This window comes from Urocampus carinirostris, chromosome 10 (assembly GCF_059441175.1).
Source record: "Urocampus carinirostris isolate Australia breed hairy pipefish chromosome 10, RoL_Ucar_1.0, whole genome shotgun sequence".
In the NCBI taxonomy this organism is placed as follows: domain Eukaryota; kingdom Metazoa; phylum Chordata; class Actinopteri; order Syngnathiformes; family Syngnathidae; genus Urocampus; species Urocampus carinirostris.
The window spans coordinates 4,103,568-4,122,705 of record NC_142358.1 but is presented as its reverse complement, the minus strand read 5'-3'; the positions used below and the strand labels follow the sequence as shown (position 1 = coordinate 4,122,705).

The 19,138-nt window shown below is 36.1% G+C and overlaps 1 protein-coding gene across 6 annotated transcripts in view; it reads right to left on the bottom strand.

Annotated features, from left to right (window-relative positions):
• Positions 1–795: 795 nt before the first annotated feature.
• The window catches only part of mtus2b (microtubule associated tumor suppressor candidate 2b), a 33,781-nt gene continuing 15,438 nt past the window's right edge, over positions 796–19,138 (bottom strand). For 2 of the 6 annotated variants that reach the window (XM_088344989.1, XM_088344991.1), the window contains exons 8-14: positions 17,101–17,315; positions 14,051–14,156; positions 13,901–13,974; positions 13,723–13,821; positions 11,206–11,325; positions 11,008–11,108; positions 3,299–10,175 (exon numbers count right to left, since the gene is read on the bottom strand). In XM_088344989.1, the coding sequence (XP_088201115.1) occupies positions 9,968–10,175; positions 11,008–11,108; positions 11,206–11,325; positions 13,723–13,821; positions 13,901–13,974; positions 14,051–14,156; positions 17,101–17,315 (923 nt within the window). In that variant the 3' untranslated portion in view covers positions 3,299–9,967. Of the gene's footprint in view, positions 10,176–11,007; positions 11,109–11,205; positions 11,326–13,722; positions 13,822–13,900; positions 13,975–14,050; positions 14,157–17,100; positions 17,316–19,138 lie in introns of all 6 variants that reach the window. The other 4 variants (XR_015851464.1, XR_015851465.1, XR_015851463.1 and 1 more) reach the window with 4 other exon arrangements.

The following is a 19,138-nucleotide window of genomic DNA, read 5'->3' as shown; positions in this document are numbered from 1 at the left end:
GTTAACTGCCTGGGTTGTGGATGCACCGCATTCTGTAGTGTAAAGGGGGCGGATCCTTTTTATCATTGACAGGCTGGCATTGGCTTCAACGGCAAAACAAAGCCTGCAATTGGCCGAAAAAGATGAATGTGTATAGCACGTGGTTGAAAGCATACAGAAAGCATTTTTTACTATACTGTATTTGTAAATATTGTATTCTTTGACTTTCTAGAAAAATACTTTTAACCACATAAAATATGCTCAAAACATAATGTCATAATATCTGGAGAGGAAGCGAGGTGACAAACTGCAGGAGAGTCTTCAAGAAATCCTACAATCCAGGGTGTCGCCATATGCAGGCAATACACAAAGAGGTAAGTATTAGTTTCAGGAGCGAGCAGCAGCAAGTCAACTGCAGGAGAGAGAGTGGGAAAGGTGAGATGGCACAACATTCATTTGGACAGGTAACTTAAAATTAGTTTTACCTGGTTATTTCAGTATGAGAAATTATTTTCCCCCCATTTTCCACTTATTGAAACATAAATATTTTGTTTGTTTGTTTGTACATGATTCAAATTGAATCGTTTCTTCCGGCGCCGTCACGAATGGCAGCCACTCCAGCAGCTCCCGTGTTATTTTCGATTGTTCTCGATTGTTTGTTCTCAGCTCAGGGATGCTGCTGGAAATGTGAATTTCCCTTCGGGGATGAACAAAGTATCTATCTATCTATCTATACAAATTATTCCCAGCTGCCATTATTCACGATTAAAAGGAAATGCAATGCCAAAGCGAAGCCACCAGAGAGCAGCAGCGGTGTCATTTTTAGGCAGATTTGTTTTATTTATCCTAATTAATATGTATTCTATCAATTCAGACTGCCAAGAAACATGGCAACAACTTCAAGTATTCACAAGCACCTGACCCCAAAATTTCCATCCCTGAAAACACATTAAAATTCAAGCAGTTTCAAGGATTTTGAACACCCGTATGGACCTTGTAAGCATTGTTAGTGACAAATGGTGTTGGATACGTGCAACCACATAAAAAAAAACATGTCATAAAAATGTAAACTATGAACAAACTACCAAAATAAAATTCACAATATTTGTTTAATGTCCATCAAAGTCTGAGCTATCATCAGATACACCAAAGTGGTTTTGGCAGTCATGCTTTTTTGATTTTATTTATATCTGACAGCACGACTTTCTGTTTTCTCCATTTTTTATCATTAGTTTCTGGTACAGTGAATTTTCAGCCAGCTGCTCGAATGCTGTGAATTTAAACATAATCGGCAACAATGAGCTTGAAAGAAACATCATGTGGAATCTTTTCTTATCGCAGCCCGAGTTGCCATCTAACGGGTACCAATATACAATTGAAAATATGAAGAAGACTGAATTGAATCTTCATGACTGTAGATATTGTCAAATGCGCAAAACAGCAATACTTAACTCTTGTTTCAGTGTGTGCGAGGCAGGGGAAGAAATGAAGAGGCGCATAGCCTCTGCGCACAAGCTATCGATAACAACCGTAATTATTATAAAACGTCCACGCAATTGATCTAGATATTGTTCTTTATGAGGTACAAAAATCAAAGTGTGTTGTACACAAAAATATACAGTAGTTGAACCTCTAAAGACTACCACGTTACAGTGTCCTTACCTTACAATATTTTACTTAACTATGTGAAATACGATGTTGTTTATTTCATGTTTATTTGTATAGCCCTTAATCACAAAGAGTCTCAAAGGGCTGCACAGATTATTGCAAACCACAGACTAATATTAGACTATTATTACACCATCCTCTGATCTCAAACCTACATGAGGGTAAGGAAAAACTCAAAAACCTCAACATGAGGCAAATGAAAACCTTGAAAATAACCATTTACAATTTTGACGCCCGTGAAGAAGTGCTTTGTTTTTTTTCTAACCTTTTTGTAGTCAAATTTAACAATTATTTTCACTTTCTTGTCCTTTCAAAGGCCAAAGTGGTGCCGGTAACAACTGGGCAAACGGCCATTACACAGAAAGTGCTGAGGTAGTGGGCTCTGTCCTGGATGTAGTGAGGAATGAGGACGAGAGTTGCGACTGCCTCCAGGGTTTCCAGCTCACACACTCCCTGGTTCAACTCATGTTACGGCATTTCCTTCATCAAACGACGTAGACAACAAATTTGTTTGTGTTACTTTGTGGTGCTTGTGCATATGATTATGTGTGTTACATGACCCGTATGTTCATAATATACCTGGTTCCTATTGGTCGATGCCATATAAGTTGCTGATATGCTATTTGCTACTGTAACCACTTGGCCAGCAAGTGTAAACGGATTTGTGATCATTTGCGGAATAATGCACATCGGCGTATTGCTTTTTTCCGCCTTTAATCCGTGTACTAAAACTCAAAAAAGTAAAAATTGTAAGCCTCAAATGAGGTCTTACTTGCAATCTAGATTGCTTTTATTTAATATATAAACTTAATCTGTGACAAGGATGTTTCTGTTAACGAGAACTGTTGAAACGACTAATATAGTAGATGCCCAGGTTACGACATCCATAGCTTATGATGTTTTCCCGTTACGATCTGAAATACAATCGTAAAGGCATTTTCCCCACCATTGGACATCAACGACACGTAATTTGGCATTGCCAAAATCGTACAAATATTCAAACCGATATTTGGTGCCAATTCAATTGCTGTAAAAGCTTAAAAAAATGGTCTAAGAAATGTGAATCATGCAAAAAGAAGCAAGGAATATTTGCTATGAATTCAAATAAAACATAGCTTTCTGAAACCTTTTACAATAAATAAATTAGAATTTAAACAAACTAACATGACTAATCTTTCACTTTAACCAAAAACCAGCAGTGCAAGAAATCAAATTAGGCTTAGCAGCCACTTGTATAAAGGTACATAAAAACCTTAATAGCTCCCCTGGTTTTCTTTTGATAAATAAATAAAAATGTCATTACAACCAACATGACTTAAAAAAACTTCAAAAAAAAAAGTGCATCAAAAATTACAACGGCGCATGCGAATTGAAAAGTTTTACAGCCAGATTGACGAAGCAATGTTATGGTAACAGCTAATCAACCAGCCTTCTACTTGAACATGCTTTTTATGCTCTCTCAATCACAAACACACACGCTTGATTGACGAAGTTATGTTATGATGATAGATAACATATCCGTTCCCACCTGATAGTGCTTCCCTAAAACAAGTTAACTAAACCTTTTATGCTACCTCTTAAGCACACACACACTTTTCTACCACTGGCTTTTTAAAATCTCAGTATAATCAGTGGTCTTATTTCACAGGCATGACAAGACAAGTCACATTTATTTGTATAGCCCTTAATCACAAAACTGCACAGGGCTGCACAGGTCACAATGCCACCATCCCCTGATCTTAAACCAACATGCAGGCAAGGAAAAATTCAAAACCGTAACATGAGGAAAATAAGAAATCTTGAGAAGAGGCCACACAAGTGGTAATTCCTTTGCCAGGATGACCAGGGTGCAATACATTTTGCATTGGGTAACAATACACAAAACATAGTGAACATCAACGAGAAAAACATAATATGAAAAAAAATTGTCCAGAAAGTGCATGACAGCATCGACCCAGCTTCCGATCTCTGCCGGCTGGTCCATGCAGTTGTTGACATGCTTCAGGTCCAGGCGCTGGTCCGGTGACTCGATATGTCCTTCTCCCTCATTTCACTACTAGCCAAGTAGCCGGAAAAGACAGGAAAAGAATAGTATGAGGTGGGCATCAATCATAAGATAAAGAATAGAAATGTGCTTTAGTTCTAGATTTAAAGACTTCCACTGAGGTTGCAGATATTATCTTCGGAGGAAAAGCATTCCACAACACCGCGGCCTGGATGAAGAACGCTTTCAAGTCTGCAGATTTTTTCTTGACTCTTAAAGTCACAATAGACCAGCATTTTCCGGGTGGGGGCTTTGTGCAGGGACATAGGGTGGACTGTCGGGACTCAGGAGTTGGCAGAGCTGCCGCTGTTTACTCCGCTTTAACGTTATTCAGCCTGATTCAGTGGCTGCGCCACCGGTCGCTCATGCGATCAGAAGGCGAGGGGTAGATTCCGTCAGAGACAGAAGGCGGGAGAGAAGGAGAGAGAGGCTTGGCTGCATCCGATCCAAAACAACCCAGTTTTAAATATATTTAATCGGCCCGTTGAATAAATACACATGCAGATACAAAAACCCATGAAATTCTTAAATATCGCTGCCAATAATCGGCCTGTCGGATAATTGGTACCTACTACTATTATTATTATTACATAGTTATTTTAATGATTTCCATCTGGGTTAACGTGAGTTTGAAAAGCATTAACTAATTAGTATCGGTTTCCCCCACTATACAGCAATTTCACTTTGAAATCTTGTTTTGTTCAGTTACTACTTTCTATTTTGTTACCATTGATCAGTGTTTATATATAATTGAAATGTTTTATCGGTGATGTGGAACGCATTAGCTCATAGGTTTCTATCCCCCACCATACAGCAAATCAAACTTGTCCTTGCTTCAAAACAGTTTCAGTCATATCCTGGGGATCTACTGTATTGAATCAGGTGTTTGGTAAGAGTGGGAAACATGTCAGAAGCATTATCCCATCAAACATTTTTGCATCCGTCCTTGACAATCCGTTATAGCTATCAGTTAATTATTTCTAATTATGTTTTTTGTAACCCCTCAACACAACTAGAGTGATATAATGATCACCCCCAGCAAGTCTTTGTGCTCCTTGACACCAGACCGCGTGAATATATTGCATTATTTATATGGCTGCTGTTCTCGGCGTGTTGAGAAGCCATTAAAGGTTGAAGAAAGCTTGCGTGGAGGCAACCGAGACATCAGACGTCTGCTGCTTTGTGCCGCATAATCAGGGTCAGAATATTAACCAGGTCTATAGGAGTGGGATGTTTTTTTCTAGTTTGGAGAAACTAGGGATGCCTGATAGTTATTGATGATAATGGCCGAATATGACGTCAGTTATTGGCCGGAAAAAAGCACGATAATTAGTCACTTGAGGCCACGTTATAATATTGAATCAGCTGAAAATATTTGATGGAATGATTCATCGCATTTATGTTCCCCATTAGAATACATTTTGATTTTCTACAGGGGTAGTAGCACAAGCTGATCTTGTCTCCTTGCTACAGCTTCATAATGTGGTCAAGGCACAGCTGAAATTCATCTTTGTACATCATCATTTGCATACGTATTTTGCTTTATTATAGCTATTATTGTGTACAGCCGAGATACCACTTGATAAGAATGAAGGCCATATTTTTCTTAGCCAAGGCATGTGGGACGTTAAGCACTGGAGCACTTGTATAATGTTTAAAAGTGACATATTTTCTGCACCTGGTGCTAATAACACTAGTTTGCCGTTATTTGTATCCCTGACAAAGTAATGATTGATTGATTCATTGATTGATTGATTGATTGATTAAAGTCTGAAGCTCTAGTTTCTCCAAACACTACTTTTTGGAGACATATTTACCAAAGCTTTGCAATTTTATTGTGAACGAAAATAAAAACACAGAGAAAACTGAAGAGATTTTGTGTTTGTAAAATAAAAAGTTATCGGTTATTGGCATCAACAATTATTGTGCATTTGTACTGATTTGATATCGTCACATTTTGTAACATTATTTGATTTAGCGATTATTTTATTCCATTTGGTTCAAGTCTACAAAGTAAAAATCTCTTCCTGGACAAAAGTATTACTTTCCCTGTAAACGTAATTTATGAACACGCTCAAAAAGTACCAGTAGTTTTTGACATTATGTTTATAATCTGAAAAATGTGGAAAGAGGTTTATTAGAAACATTTGAAAAATCCGGAGGTTTTTTTCCGTCCGTCTCACAACGCGGTGGCTGTATTCAATTCCTTTTGGGGTGGTTTCAAAAATTTAACCAAAGATTAATTAGGACATCTTGACAAAATTGGCCAATTTAATACGGTTTTATTTTCTAAAAGTATTTTTAAATATTTTCTCAGCCTAACCAATTACAAACACTCGTTCGCCGATGGCTAACTAGCAATAGAATTGTCTATATTTGACGGACCGCGCAGCTTAAGAACAAGAAAAAAACCTACATAAAGCTCACCTCATAATAATATCATTTATACTTACAAGATATGAATAGAAAATGATAACTTTTAATTTCTTCATCCCTCAAATTGTGTCTTTAATGTTTGTAGATATGCCACAGATTTGACATCCGAAATCACTTGAACTGGCTCTTATGAAGCCAACTGCTGGTTATTTATAGTAAGCGCAGGCGAGTGGGTACTTTCAGGACTTAATTCATTGTAGTTATGATTTTATTAGCCAGAACAAAAAATACTATTGGAAGAACAGTAATTAAACAAAACAAATATTTATTACTTAAAAAAGCAACTATTTAAAACTTGTATGACATGTAAAAATGAAGTCAAAGTTTTACCAAGCGCCCAGCATTTTTATGTAACTTTCCGTTTCCCTCCTGATATGTGCTACTTTGCTGTTTTTTATGTTTTTCTTTATTGGTATTTTGATTTGTTGTACAGTTTGAATGTACTGTTTACGCAACACTGTGGTAAAATGTTTGTAGGGAAATGTTTCTGCGTTTGTTCAATACGCATCTATTTAATTAAATGGCCACTAGACGTCTCTAAAATGCTTTATAGCAAATTCATTTGGAAGCTGTTCAAATACTGTAAATAAAATGTAATGAATACTTCAAATGAGACGCCAGTGGAATAAGAATGTATTGAATTGTTTATAAATGAATGTGTAAAAGGTTACACACGGTCATTTGCATGTTGTGGTTTAATACAGGAGTACAAAGATGAGCGAACGTACAGTGGCGACGACACAAATATTTGGGGGAAAAAAAAAAGAAAAAAAAAAAGACAGACACCAGACTAATTTGATGCAAACTATAAATCACAAACAAAACGCATGAGGACATGCTTTCTTACACAATCAATATGTTAATATACAATCTTGAGAAATGTAAACAAAGACAAACAAATTAAGGTAGAAACATTTGTGTGTGTTAGTGTAATACATTTTTTGCAGTAAAAGCTGTTCAATAAGAAACAAACCAAATGTTTATTTTTTTGTTTCCTTAAAATAATTTAAATGTTACTGGTAAATAAATGGATATATAACCACATTCAATATTTTTTTAAATAACTTTCATAAGAAATGACATCCTGCAAGAGTGAATAACAATTTTTTGGGAGTAAGAAAAGAACCTAATTTCTGTATAAAATGCCGTTTTTTGTATTGTTAGAGAAAAAAAAACAACTTTGCAGTCCACAATCCATTTTGATGTGATGGCAATACAGAAGACCCCCGGGATACATTAAACCTGTCCGTATAGTGGGGGATTGAAACCTATTTAGCTTAGAGTCCCAGGTACACGAGATAAAAACATTTAAAAAAAAGAAATAACATATGGTAAGCATCATACTCATTTGTAATATACGTGTATACAGTGGGACCTCGATTATCGCGGTTAATGGGGACCAAAACCACCCGCGATATGTGAAAATCCGCGAAGTAGCGGCGCCCCTTCAAAAAAAAAAAAAAAATTTGAACCCACGCAGGAGGTTCCCACAACCTCAGAACTGCCGCACACACGCTAACCACTGCGCCGCCGTGCTGCCCGGCCTCAGCACCGAGGCCCCGACCTGGTGTTGTAAAAGGATAGTGGGATTGTGGACGCGTTCTAAAGGATCGGCAGGGCACCCGTATGATGCAGCAGGGGTAAACCAGCTGTCGAGCCCTGCTGTTGAACAGAAGAGTGTGTTGTGTCACCCTGACCCCAGTGACATGGCCGCTTTCTTGTGTCCCGTTTCATCTGGAGGGACGAAAGCATGACCAATTTAAGTGCCAAGGTGCTTAACTTGTTGGGTGCCTGCCTTCTTTGTTTTTCTTGATAATCGCAAACTTTTTTTCATGGTTATCATTTTTTTGCTTCTTTCTTTAGCATCACTGAAAGCCTTGGGACCCATAGCGAATACATTTTATTTGTTCATACTATTTGAATTATTTTTCTTACTTTTCCATATTTTATCAAAAATATCCCTTTTCAGATATAACTTATTTTTGGGGAAAGATTTTTCATTTTCTTATTTTTATTTAATTGTGACGTTAAGAGGGGTAAAAAAAATCATTGTAATATCATTGTGGTCGATGATAGTGAAAAAAATGCGGTTCTATTTCATGTTCACTTTGCCATCTTTGGCACTAAATTAAAAAAAAAAAAAAAAAAAAAAAAGATAAAATATCCGTGTTCCTGTGGACAACATATCCTGTAACTAGAGATAAGATCCGAAATTAGGTCGGGCCTAAAATGTAAATTATTATGGTCGGGTTCGGGCTTGGCTTCTCGTAGACATTTTTTTTTTATTAGTCATTGTTCTTTCTTTTTCTTTGTGTCGTGCGGTGGAGGATCGATTCCGTCACCCCTCTCGGGCAGCATCAGAATCCATCGTGCAAATCCTCCACTGATATTATAGAGAATAAGAAACGAAGAACAATGACTGGTGGATATTTTTCAGTGTTTCCCATAACACATAAAAACTCTAGCGGGCCAAAAGCAATTAATTGGTCCCCGCCAGAGTCACAAACTTGTATTAATATTAAAAAAATACAAATATATATATGTTTGTTCTCTCACTCACTTGGTTGATTGGGTAATATGATTGTTTTTGTCCACTGAGCAAAGGAGGGAGGGCCTGAGGAGGGGACTGCTGCAGCAGCACATTGAGCACAGGAACAATTCAAAAGAGATTGCAATACAGAGGACAAAAAGGAAATTTAAAAAAGTGGGTCAAAGCAGGAGAGTTATCCTTATTTGGACTCGTTTTAATATTTATAGCTCCAAAATATTGCTCATTGTCTATTACTGACAGAAGAATCCGAATCAGGCCCTCCAAACGTGAAACTTTGTCTTGTAAATTCCATTTTTCAATAGAAACTAATGATATTTTTGTTTTTGTTATGCACATATTTATTTTAAATGTTGCGTGTTTTTCAGAGGTTCTGTGTTGTTTTAGTCAACATTGGTTCGAAGTCGAATTGTAAATAGTTAAAAGTTCTTCTATTTTAATGTTTTTTATAGCACTAAGAAGTTAATATTTCAAATGATTTTGTGGTTTGGTTTGTTTTTCAGGGATTCTGTGTTGCTTGACTTTAAATTTGCTTAATATAAAAAAGGTTTAAATTAGTTCACTTAAGTTCACTTTATAGTGAAAAGTAAAGACTTGTAAAATATAATAGTATACAGTAATACACTTTGAATAATTCATTTAATGCATAATGTTACATTATTATTTGTAGTTTATCCGTTAAAGCTACCAAAAAAATCTGGAGAGCCGTTTGAGAGCTGGGCTGAAAAAGCCGGTTTTATAAAAAGATCGGAAAATGTCCTTACTAAAATTTTGAGCTTTACAATAACATACCAGTCAACCTATCCGTTTTTGCCATATTCTATACCTTTTTTGATCATCTAGATTGTGTACGCCAAATAACAAATCTTGTAAGTGTTTTTTTAAAAATAACTTGTTCTTTTGTTCTACATAGTTTGTCTTACTTTAAACAAATAATGCCCTCGGACACGACCCCGGACCTCCCCTACACTGTCCACCGACTAGGGTCTCACAAAACTCTATGGGAAACACTGATTTAAAAAATAAAAAAGAAGAGTCAGCAGCCTACCCGGACCTCACAGATAAAATATGAAAATTCAGGTTTTCTTCTGGCTCCGTCCCTCAAATTAAATAATTGATGGGGCTTGGGATGGGTCGGGCTTTAATTCTCCTCTAGCAAGGTCGGGTCTAGTTGGATATTTTTAAGCCCGATCTTACCGCTTCCTTAAACTGAAGAATACAATTCCTCGTCCTTTGTTGATGCCATTTCCACTTGTCTGTCACAAAAAGGCAGCAAAGAGCTCTTTCTTTTCTCACTGGTGATAGGAGTGCGGTCGGGAGGGCGAGTTGGGCAGCGAAGGGGGACGGTGGACAGGTGAGGCGCCGGGTGACGCCCGGGGGCTTAGTTCGCCCGTTTGTAGACGCCAAAGAAGTTCCTCATTGGTTCGGCTCAGGCGTTTCTTCTCCGTGCTCTCCTTTTCCACATGCACCTGAAGGTTGGCATTCTCCTCCGACAGTTGCCTGCATAAACCCCCACCAGACGCCACTTCAGTGTTAGTGGACTTTGATAATTTACAAATTAACCAAGCTTTTTAAAGCCAAGAGCTACCTTTTCGTTAATGATGAGCACAAAGAGTACCAGTTTGATAAGCATTTCCAAAATAACAACCTATCATGTTATTAATAATTTATTACTATGTTATTGTTATATTATTAGAAGGTTGTAATTATGGGAAGTAAGGTTTTGCTAGAAAATCACAATGACCCATCACTGAATCATTAGTTCCAGAATGAGGCCGTTGGCCACTCAGGTGCTTTGAGTGGGCTACTTGTTGCCCGGGAGCACGACATTGGTGATACCTGGATTAATATATTTTAAATATTTTTTATAATGTTATTTCATGTTATGACTTTTTCTTAAAACATGTTTGTATTATGATAATATTTGAATGAAATCATTCATTTATTTGCAGAGTTTTTACACATTCTATATTGTATTGTTATATCATTGTAGTTACGATTTTATTGGCCAGAACAATCAAGGATATAATGTTTGAATTTTATTTTTTGCAATAAAATTATATATTTCTGGTGTGACTTTTTAATTATGCAAGAACGTAAGGTGCAATTTCAGTTGTTTTTGCTTTTTTTGAGCATTTTTTAAATTCGCTTTGAAGTCCTTTGATTTTTTTTATTTTAAATGAGTTTATCCGAGCGCATCTAATAATTTCACATACTTGCCCATGCAACAAAAGAAGCTGCAATGATAATTTCAGCCAGAAAATGGCATCAGCAAGTAGAATATTACATTACATTACATACACCACCTTTAAGTTAAGTAAAGGGAACCCACCTGGAAACGGCAAGGTTCTTGTCGATGCGTTCCTTGAGGTCTTCGTTTTGCTGCTGCAGTACTTGCACTCGCTCCTCCAGGTGAACGTTCTTTTCGGCCTGCTCGAAGACACAAGGTCGGAGCGGGTGCAACATTAAATTCTTCAAACTTCAAAAATCATACATTTGGCTGATACTTGTCAGAAATTTCAAATCTTACTATTTTCTCCAGCTCGGTGATCTTCAGGTCCTGCTGATGGATCTGCTGGTTCTTCATCTCCAGGACTTCCTTCAGGCTCTTCAGGTCCTCCTCGATGTGTTTGTATGGCGCCAGAGCGTCCTGCCGACACCGAAACAGCCCTAAGCTAGCTTGAAGGGCCAGTGTGTAATACTTGACCACTAGAGGTCGCTGTATTGTGTAGTGCAGGGGTCGAGCTACTTTCTGTCACTAATTGGCGCTTAGGGCACCTTGTTTGATATGTCTAAAATAGCATCTTCGCTATATGGCTTAAATAGCTAAAATTGTAGCTTGATAGTTAGCTAGAACAGCAAACTGGTAAAAAAACTAAAAGGGAGCCAGATAACTAGCTAAAAGAGTAAAACCCTAACTAAATAGCCAGATTGAAAGCTTAAAAAAAGCTAGAAAACTACTTGGAAAGGACACCAATATCTAGCTTGAAAAGTAGCAAAAAAAAAGATGTTAGCTAGATAGCATGCAAAAACAAACCAAAAACAAACAAACAACTAGCTAGCTAGCTTGCTGAATAGCTAAAATGGTAGGATAATGGCTAGCTAAAAAAACGGCACATTTTTTGCTAATTTTGCTTCATAAAACCCATAAATTGGAATTTAGTTTGTTGCATTTCCTGTTAAATAAATCAATAAAACTACGAATAAATTGTTTAATACATGAATGGTTTCTCATTCTAGTCTGTATTGCCTAAAAAAATAATCAATAGGTAAATCGATTTTTTCTGTTCATGAAACCCATGAACTGGAATTGTATTTATTTGAATTTGTAAAATAACAAATTATCACATTATTACTGTGTTGTAAATCTGTTATAACCAGGTTAATTTTTAAAACTAGGATTAAATAGACTCAGTCAACCACTAAAAGAATAATTTTACCAGGATATCACGGAATGTTCTAAGGAGGCAGCCTTGTGCACAACGTCGGAGACACCTGGTGTTGTGCAACCGAAAATGAGTGCTTTGAAACACAAGGAAGAATACAAACTAAGTAGACTCAAAGTGACCAAACAGCTTTTTCTTTTTCTTCTTTTTTGTTTTCTTTTATTTTTTTGCCTTTTACAAGCTCTTTGTTTTTTGGGAGTACCCCTAGCAGCAAGATACCGACAATCATGCCAGCTCCCTCTAGATGCGCCTCATGTTAAGTCAAATAAATAGAAATGTCTCGACTTACAAGTATTAAAAATGTATGTTTATATGATAGTTCATGTATTTTGTTTGTTATGTTGTTTTTTCTTTGTGAACAGAGTTTTTAACCACTAGGCGGCACTGAATAATACACAATGTCCCTTTAAAATATTTTGGGATATGCATAACAATTCCATTTTTGGCCTGTGGATGTCGGTAAAGAGCATTACAACATAAGTGGCCCATTTACCAAAAAGTCAACATTAAAGCCCCTGTGTACATTATATGGTAAACCCTGGTGGTGTAAAAATACTTAATTCATTTACACAATACACGATTGAGCCCAAAAATAAGAAAACAAAAATACATTCTTAAAATGAGAGAAGTCAAATGTCATAGCAGATAGTTGTGCTTAGTTAGTTAATCTTAATAGAAAAGAATATATATATATATATATATATATATATATATATATATATTTTTTTTTTTTTTTTTTTTTTTTTAAAGTCAAACTTTAAACAGAAATTGTTGTTTTGCAGTGTACTGAAAATAAACACCTTCTTTCTCAAAAAGACAGACTTAAATTAACAGTTATTTTTTTCAGCATTATTTTCTTTGGATATTAATAAAAAGGTTATTAAAAATTAGAGAAATAATGTCTCATAGGAAATAATTTTGCTTATATTTGGGAAATAGTTACAAGATTTGAAAAATTGAAGAAACATATTGTATATCTATCCGTTAAGACATTCAAACAATTCTTTTTTTTTTGTAATATAAAAATAAAACTTTAAGTAACAATTATATTTGACCTTTTTAAAGTACATATATATATTTTACTTGCATTTATATTAGGAGAAATCAAGAAAACAGATGAAATTTCATTTTCAAGTATTTGTTCTGGTTTTAGTAGAATTCTTAAAATGAGAAGAACATTTTGCTAAATATTGATACATTATTTTAAAAAGTTGTATGTATGTATTTATAGAGTATACATATATTGAAAATTAACAAACCTTTCTACCAAAAAAAAAAACATTTTTGTAATATACTATGAAATAAAAACGACTCTCTTTTTAATGTAAAATAAAAAAGGCAAAACCTCAAATTAATGACTGTATTTATTTTGTATGTAAGTATATTTTTTCTGTTCTAGTAAACTAAACAAGAAAACAACCATTTTAATAAGAATACTTATCTAATGTATTGATTTTCTGATCTTAAAATAAGAGAAATCATCTACCACAGCAGATATTTTTTCCTTTTTAAGGATGATATTTTTAGTTTACAAAGGAAATGACTTAAAAATACTGTAATAGAAGTAAAAAAAAAATGTTACTGTCTGATTGATATCTCACCACAATCTGTTCGTCGGTGCTCTTGCGAAGAGCTTCCTCGAATCTTTTGGCTCGGTCCCTCAGACTTCGGTTCTGGAAGGTCAACATGTCCACTTGGTCCTAGTTAGCAAGATCACAAAAACAAACTTTTGTTTCGTATTGCCAAATCCAATATGGCGTTATCTGAGCGGTTTATAACCTGCAAAGAAAGCCTGATCTTCTCAAACTCTTCCTCCAAAGACTTTCTCTGCTGCTCGTGGGCCATCTTCAGATCTATTCCGGCCAAAATCATTTTCATATCATATTTATGTTTTATTATTGCGTGTGGATGGTGTGGAAGGCGTCGTACTTTTTACGGTGCGGGCGTGTTCTTCGCGCAAAGTGGCTAGCGTGTCGTTATGCGTGGCCTCCATCTCCGCCAGGGAGGCCTCGTGAATTTCGTTCTGCTCTTCCATCTGGTGAGAGCAATGAAATTGCCATGATTACTGTATTTTCCAGACCATAAAGCGCCCCTAAAAACCCAAATTGCCCAACAATTTGAAAGGACGCTTTATAATCCAATTAAACTTATATACTAGAAAATAGAGTGGATAAAATTCAAATTGCATAGTTACAAAAAAGCCTCCACTAACGCCCTCCTAGCATTAACAAGCACTACACCTAAAATCAAAGCACTTTTTAAAACGGTAAAACCCAACTTTAAAATTCAATCATTTTCAAGGATTTCAAGCACTCGTACGAGCCCTGTCAATTGCTGCCACTACTGCTGCTGCTTGGAACATTTTACATCATGTCGCGTTTTATATGTCAGTTGTATTGCTTCAGTGTTAGCCGAAAGGTCAATTGCACTTTTATTTAGTATTATCCTAAGTTAGGACTGTTCCGTACATATTGTCATCAATGTCTGCGAATGGTAGAGTGTGAAACAAAAATTTGATTCCTTGTATATCATCAAGATCCGAGGAAATTGACGGATAAATTGACTTCGACTTTACAATCAAATTATTTTGCATATAACAGTAATTGTTCTGCCTTTGAGAAATATAGAGTGGTCTTTACCTACTCTCTTGTGGTTAACATGTTAATTGATTGTTGCTAAAATTGTTTTTTTGTGGTCAAACAAGATGTCATAATGTAAATTTATGTTCTATGAAAAAAATATTTTATTGTAAATGTAATTATTTATTCATCATGCAATCATAGGTCTTGCTGTACTTATAATTCCATGCACCTTATAACCCTGTGTGCCTTATAATGTGGAAAATACTGTAATAATAATAAAGCTAAAGTTTATTTGAATTTCATATTAAACCAGTTTTTCTCAGCTAGTTTCGACAATGAAGACGACAACTAATTATCTATGGGCATGATCACTTTGTAAGTGAAGTGAAAATTTTGACAGAAAATAAAATAACTCTAGTTTCATGCACGGACAAAGCTTACTTTGTGTGAACAAGATGATGCAAACTTTCAGCATGGAAGACTGTAATTTTGGACAGTGAAGGAAACAAAGCTAATTTTCAACACAGAAGATGTGATACGCTAAATTTCATCATAGAGTAGAATGGTAGTTTTCTACAAACAACTAAACAATGCTAGTTCTCTGCAAGTAAGAGGACGCAAACGTTCTGTGTACAAAGCAATCTTAATTACCAGTATAGAAGACGCTCATTTTAAGAACAGAAGAAGATAATGCGGCAGTTTGGGGAGGCAGTAGCTCAGGAGGTAGAGCGCTCGTCTTGGGATTAAGGAATCCCAGTTCGAATCCCGGCTCGTCCGTGTTACATGTTGAAGTGTCCTTGGGTAAGACACTGAACCCCTAATACCCCCAATAAGCAGGTTAGCGTCTTACATGGCTGCAATACAAGGCCGCTATTGGGAAATGTGGAGCACATTGTAAAGCGCTTTGGGAAGTCATTGACTTGAAAAGCGCTATATAAATGCAGATCATTTCATTTCATTTAATGCTAGTTGTTAGCACAGAAGAAGACAGCACGAGATTATTTGTAGAAGAAAGTGGAAACTGCTAGTTTTTAACATAAACGAAAACAATGCTAGTTTCCCGCACAGTAGAGGATCGTTGTATGAACAGGACGATGCTAGTGGTTATTTGTGGAAGATGCTAATTTTCAACAATGAAGAAGAAGGCACCTAGGAAAAAGGCGCTAGATTTCATTGCTCTTTTTTCACAAAGAACTAAACAATGGTAGTTTTCTGCAAAGAAAAGTATGTAATTTCTGCCTACAGGTTAATGTTATTTTCAAGCATAGGAGACGTTAGTTTTAATAGTAGAAAAAGACAACATTGAACTATGTGGTAGATTTCAACACAGAAATAAACATGACATTTCTGCGGAGAAAATGCTAGTTTTTGACCTAAAGCAAAACAACAATATTTCTTAGCACAGAAGAGCTAGCTTTTTGTCAACAAGAGGATGCTAGTTTTCTCGTGGAAGAAGCTAATTTTCAGTGCAGAAGATAATAAGTGCTAGATTTCATCTCAACCTGAAATGCTAGATTTTTACAACTAACTAAACCATTCCTATTCCCTGTGCAGAAGAAGACAATGCTAGTTTTTAGCGTAGAGGAGGACAGCACTAGATTGGGGAAGAAAATGCTAACTTAAAAGAAAACCACTCAAAAATCCTACAGTGAAGAGGACACTAGCTTTGTGTCAACAAGACAAAAGTGGTTCATGCGTGAAAGAAGCAACATGGACAAAGAAGAAGACAAAACTTATTTTCATTGCAGAAGATGATAGCTACTAGATTATATAAAAGAATGAAATTCTAGTTTTTCGGTAAAAACTAAAATGTTCAGTTTTTCTGGACAGAAGAATGCTAGTTCTTTACAAAGAACTAATAAATACTAGTTTTCTGCAAAAAAGATTACGCTAACTTTCTGCGTACATGACAGTGCTAGTTTCAATTATTATATGTTAATTTTAAAAGTAAAATACTACAACACTGGATAATGTGCTGAATTTTGACACAGAAATAAACATTACAATGCTGAAAGTGTCAGTTTTTGACAAAAAAGAATACTAAATTACTTTCCTGCACAGATGAGAACGCGAACTTTGTGTGAACAAGACAATGCTAGCTTCGCGTTAAACAAGCTCATTTTCGACAATGAAGAAGACACGGTTAATTTTTAGCGCAAAAGTTGACATGTGCTAAATTTTATCATAGAATGAATGCTAGTATTTAAAAAAATCACTAAACTATACATACTTCCTGTACAGAGAAGAAGACGCTAGCTTTTTGTGAATAAGACTAAGCTAGTTTTCACGTGTAAGAAGCCATTTCTGACAATAAAGGAGACAAAGCTAGTTTTCAGTGCAGAAGATGATAGCCACTAGATGTCATCATAGTATAAAAGGCCCGTTTTTGGACTTGACCTGTTCTTGTTGCTGCAGCCTGAGCTGGTCCATTTGAGCACGCTGGAGGGCCCTCAGACTGCGGGCCTCGGCCGAGTTCTGTGCCCTCAGCCGCTCCTCCAGCGCCGCCAACTGGGCCTGATGCTCGGCCCGCAGAACCCCGAGTTCTGCCTGGAAACGCCGCTCCAGATCCTGCTTCTCTCGCTGAAGCTGCTCCCAGTGGGACACGCTGAAGGCTTAAGTCACAAATAACGTTATACTCAAGATCTGTTGAAGCTGGGGTCTTAAATTCACGACCTGTAGGCCCTTGAGATTAGCTTTTAGGGCCTCCACTTTTATAGGAAAGTTTAATGTTGGTGCGCCTTTGATACCGTATTTTTTTCGTGTATAACGTGTACTTCTGTATAACCAGAATATTTTCGTTAAAAATCGATTCACAATTTTGTTTAACTTTTTCCCAGCTCATTCTAAGCCTTGTCGTATATTTGCAGCCATGATTAAAATCATTTATTAACAATGTAAACGATGAGCACAATTCTAAGATAACATTTACAATACATTTATTCAAAGTCTGATTCATAATCAGATATGTCAAAGAGTTGATTCCCTTGTCATGCTTTTTTATCTTTGGGACGACTTTCAGTTTTCGTTATTCTCGAACATCTGTCTCTGGTACAGTGAATAAAAATTGTATGATAAAAAGATCAAATCTACCATATTTATTTTTTGTTGTTGTAGTTGTTGTTATTTATTTGTTATTTCCCATGTCATCTATACCACTGGACCACCAGTGGTATAGATGACATAGGAAAGGGCAGTAGTTATTATCACACTATTTTTAGTCAGACCAGAGATGAACGCTAATTTTATTGGTTGTTTCACATGTTACAATTACAATAAATTTTACTCTATTCTTCTATTCTGATTTTGTGATTTTGTGGTGCACCCTAACACAGGAAACAGGAAACATGGCAAGGTTCTCAATATAATGGTGTTTAATCATAAACTCCTCCGCAAAGTAAAACTGTCTGAACCAAACAGAGAAAAACAAACCTCAGAAAGCAGGACGGACTAGAAAAAGGTGATGGTGGAAAATTAAGGGGAAAAATAAAGGTCACCCAACACTTGGTGCTGTCCAGAATATCCTCATAGAGGACTGTCCCAATTACAAACCGATTAGATGCCCTCTGGTGGACAGAAGCGCGCCAGAACCTAACACTGGGTAAGTGACAAATTGATTGTCATTGTAACATGTGAAACGCACAACAAATTTAGCATCAGTCTCTGGGACTAAAGATGCATGATAATAAGATAAAATCGAATGCTTTCTGTCATGTTATCTACAGTATATCACTGGTGGTTTACTGGTTAGACTTTGGCATTCTTACTCTAAGATTGCATTGAAACAATAGCAAAAATATGACAAATATAGTACGATTCTTGCACACAATTTTGCTGATTACAATGATTATTTTCTCAGTTCCACCCGCCACGAAAAATAAATCATTATGTTTCACTGAGTGATCATTTTTGATCATTTTAACTATTATTCTGATATTTTTCGATAAAATGAGATAGAAGTATGGCTCACCAGGTTAAAAAAAATACCTCTTGAGCTGCAGTGACCACAAACGATTAGAAAAACGTTTTACTGTCAATTTAAGTAACAGGAATGATTTAAGCATTACGAAACATGAAATTGAGAATTCATCAATTGTGCCTTTGCTGAAAAAAGGTTGAAAAACGCCTATCTATACCACCGGTGTTCTAAGAGTCGGCGATTTCATCACAGCCATTATGGCCAGTGATATTTTTTGACTGATCAATCATTGCACAACTACAGTAATATACCATAAAACCAACCAAACAATGTTTTTGTAAGCAGTATAAACAAATAAATTTGGAATTTTTAATCTTTTGCAGGGTATTTTTAAATCTTATTTTGTGTATTTAAGAAGAGTGAACTGTTTTTAGCTGAACTTTTTTGTGGAAAGCCCCATTTGGCCCAACCTCAGATATAAACTAGCTGGCCCCCAAGTCAATTGAGTTTAAGACCCCT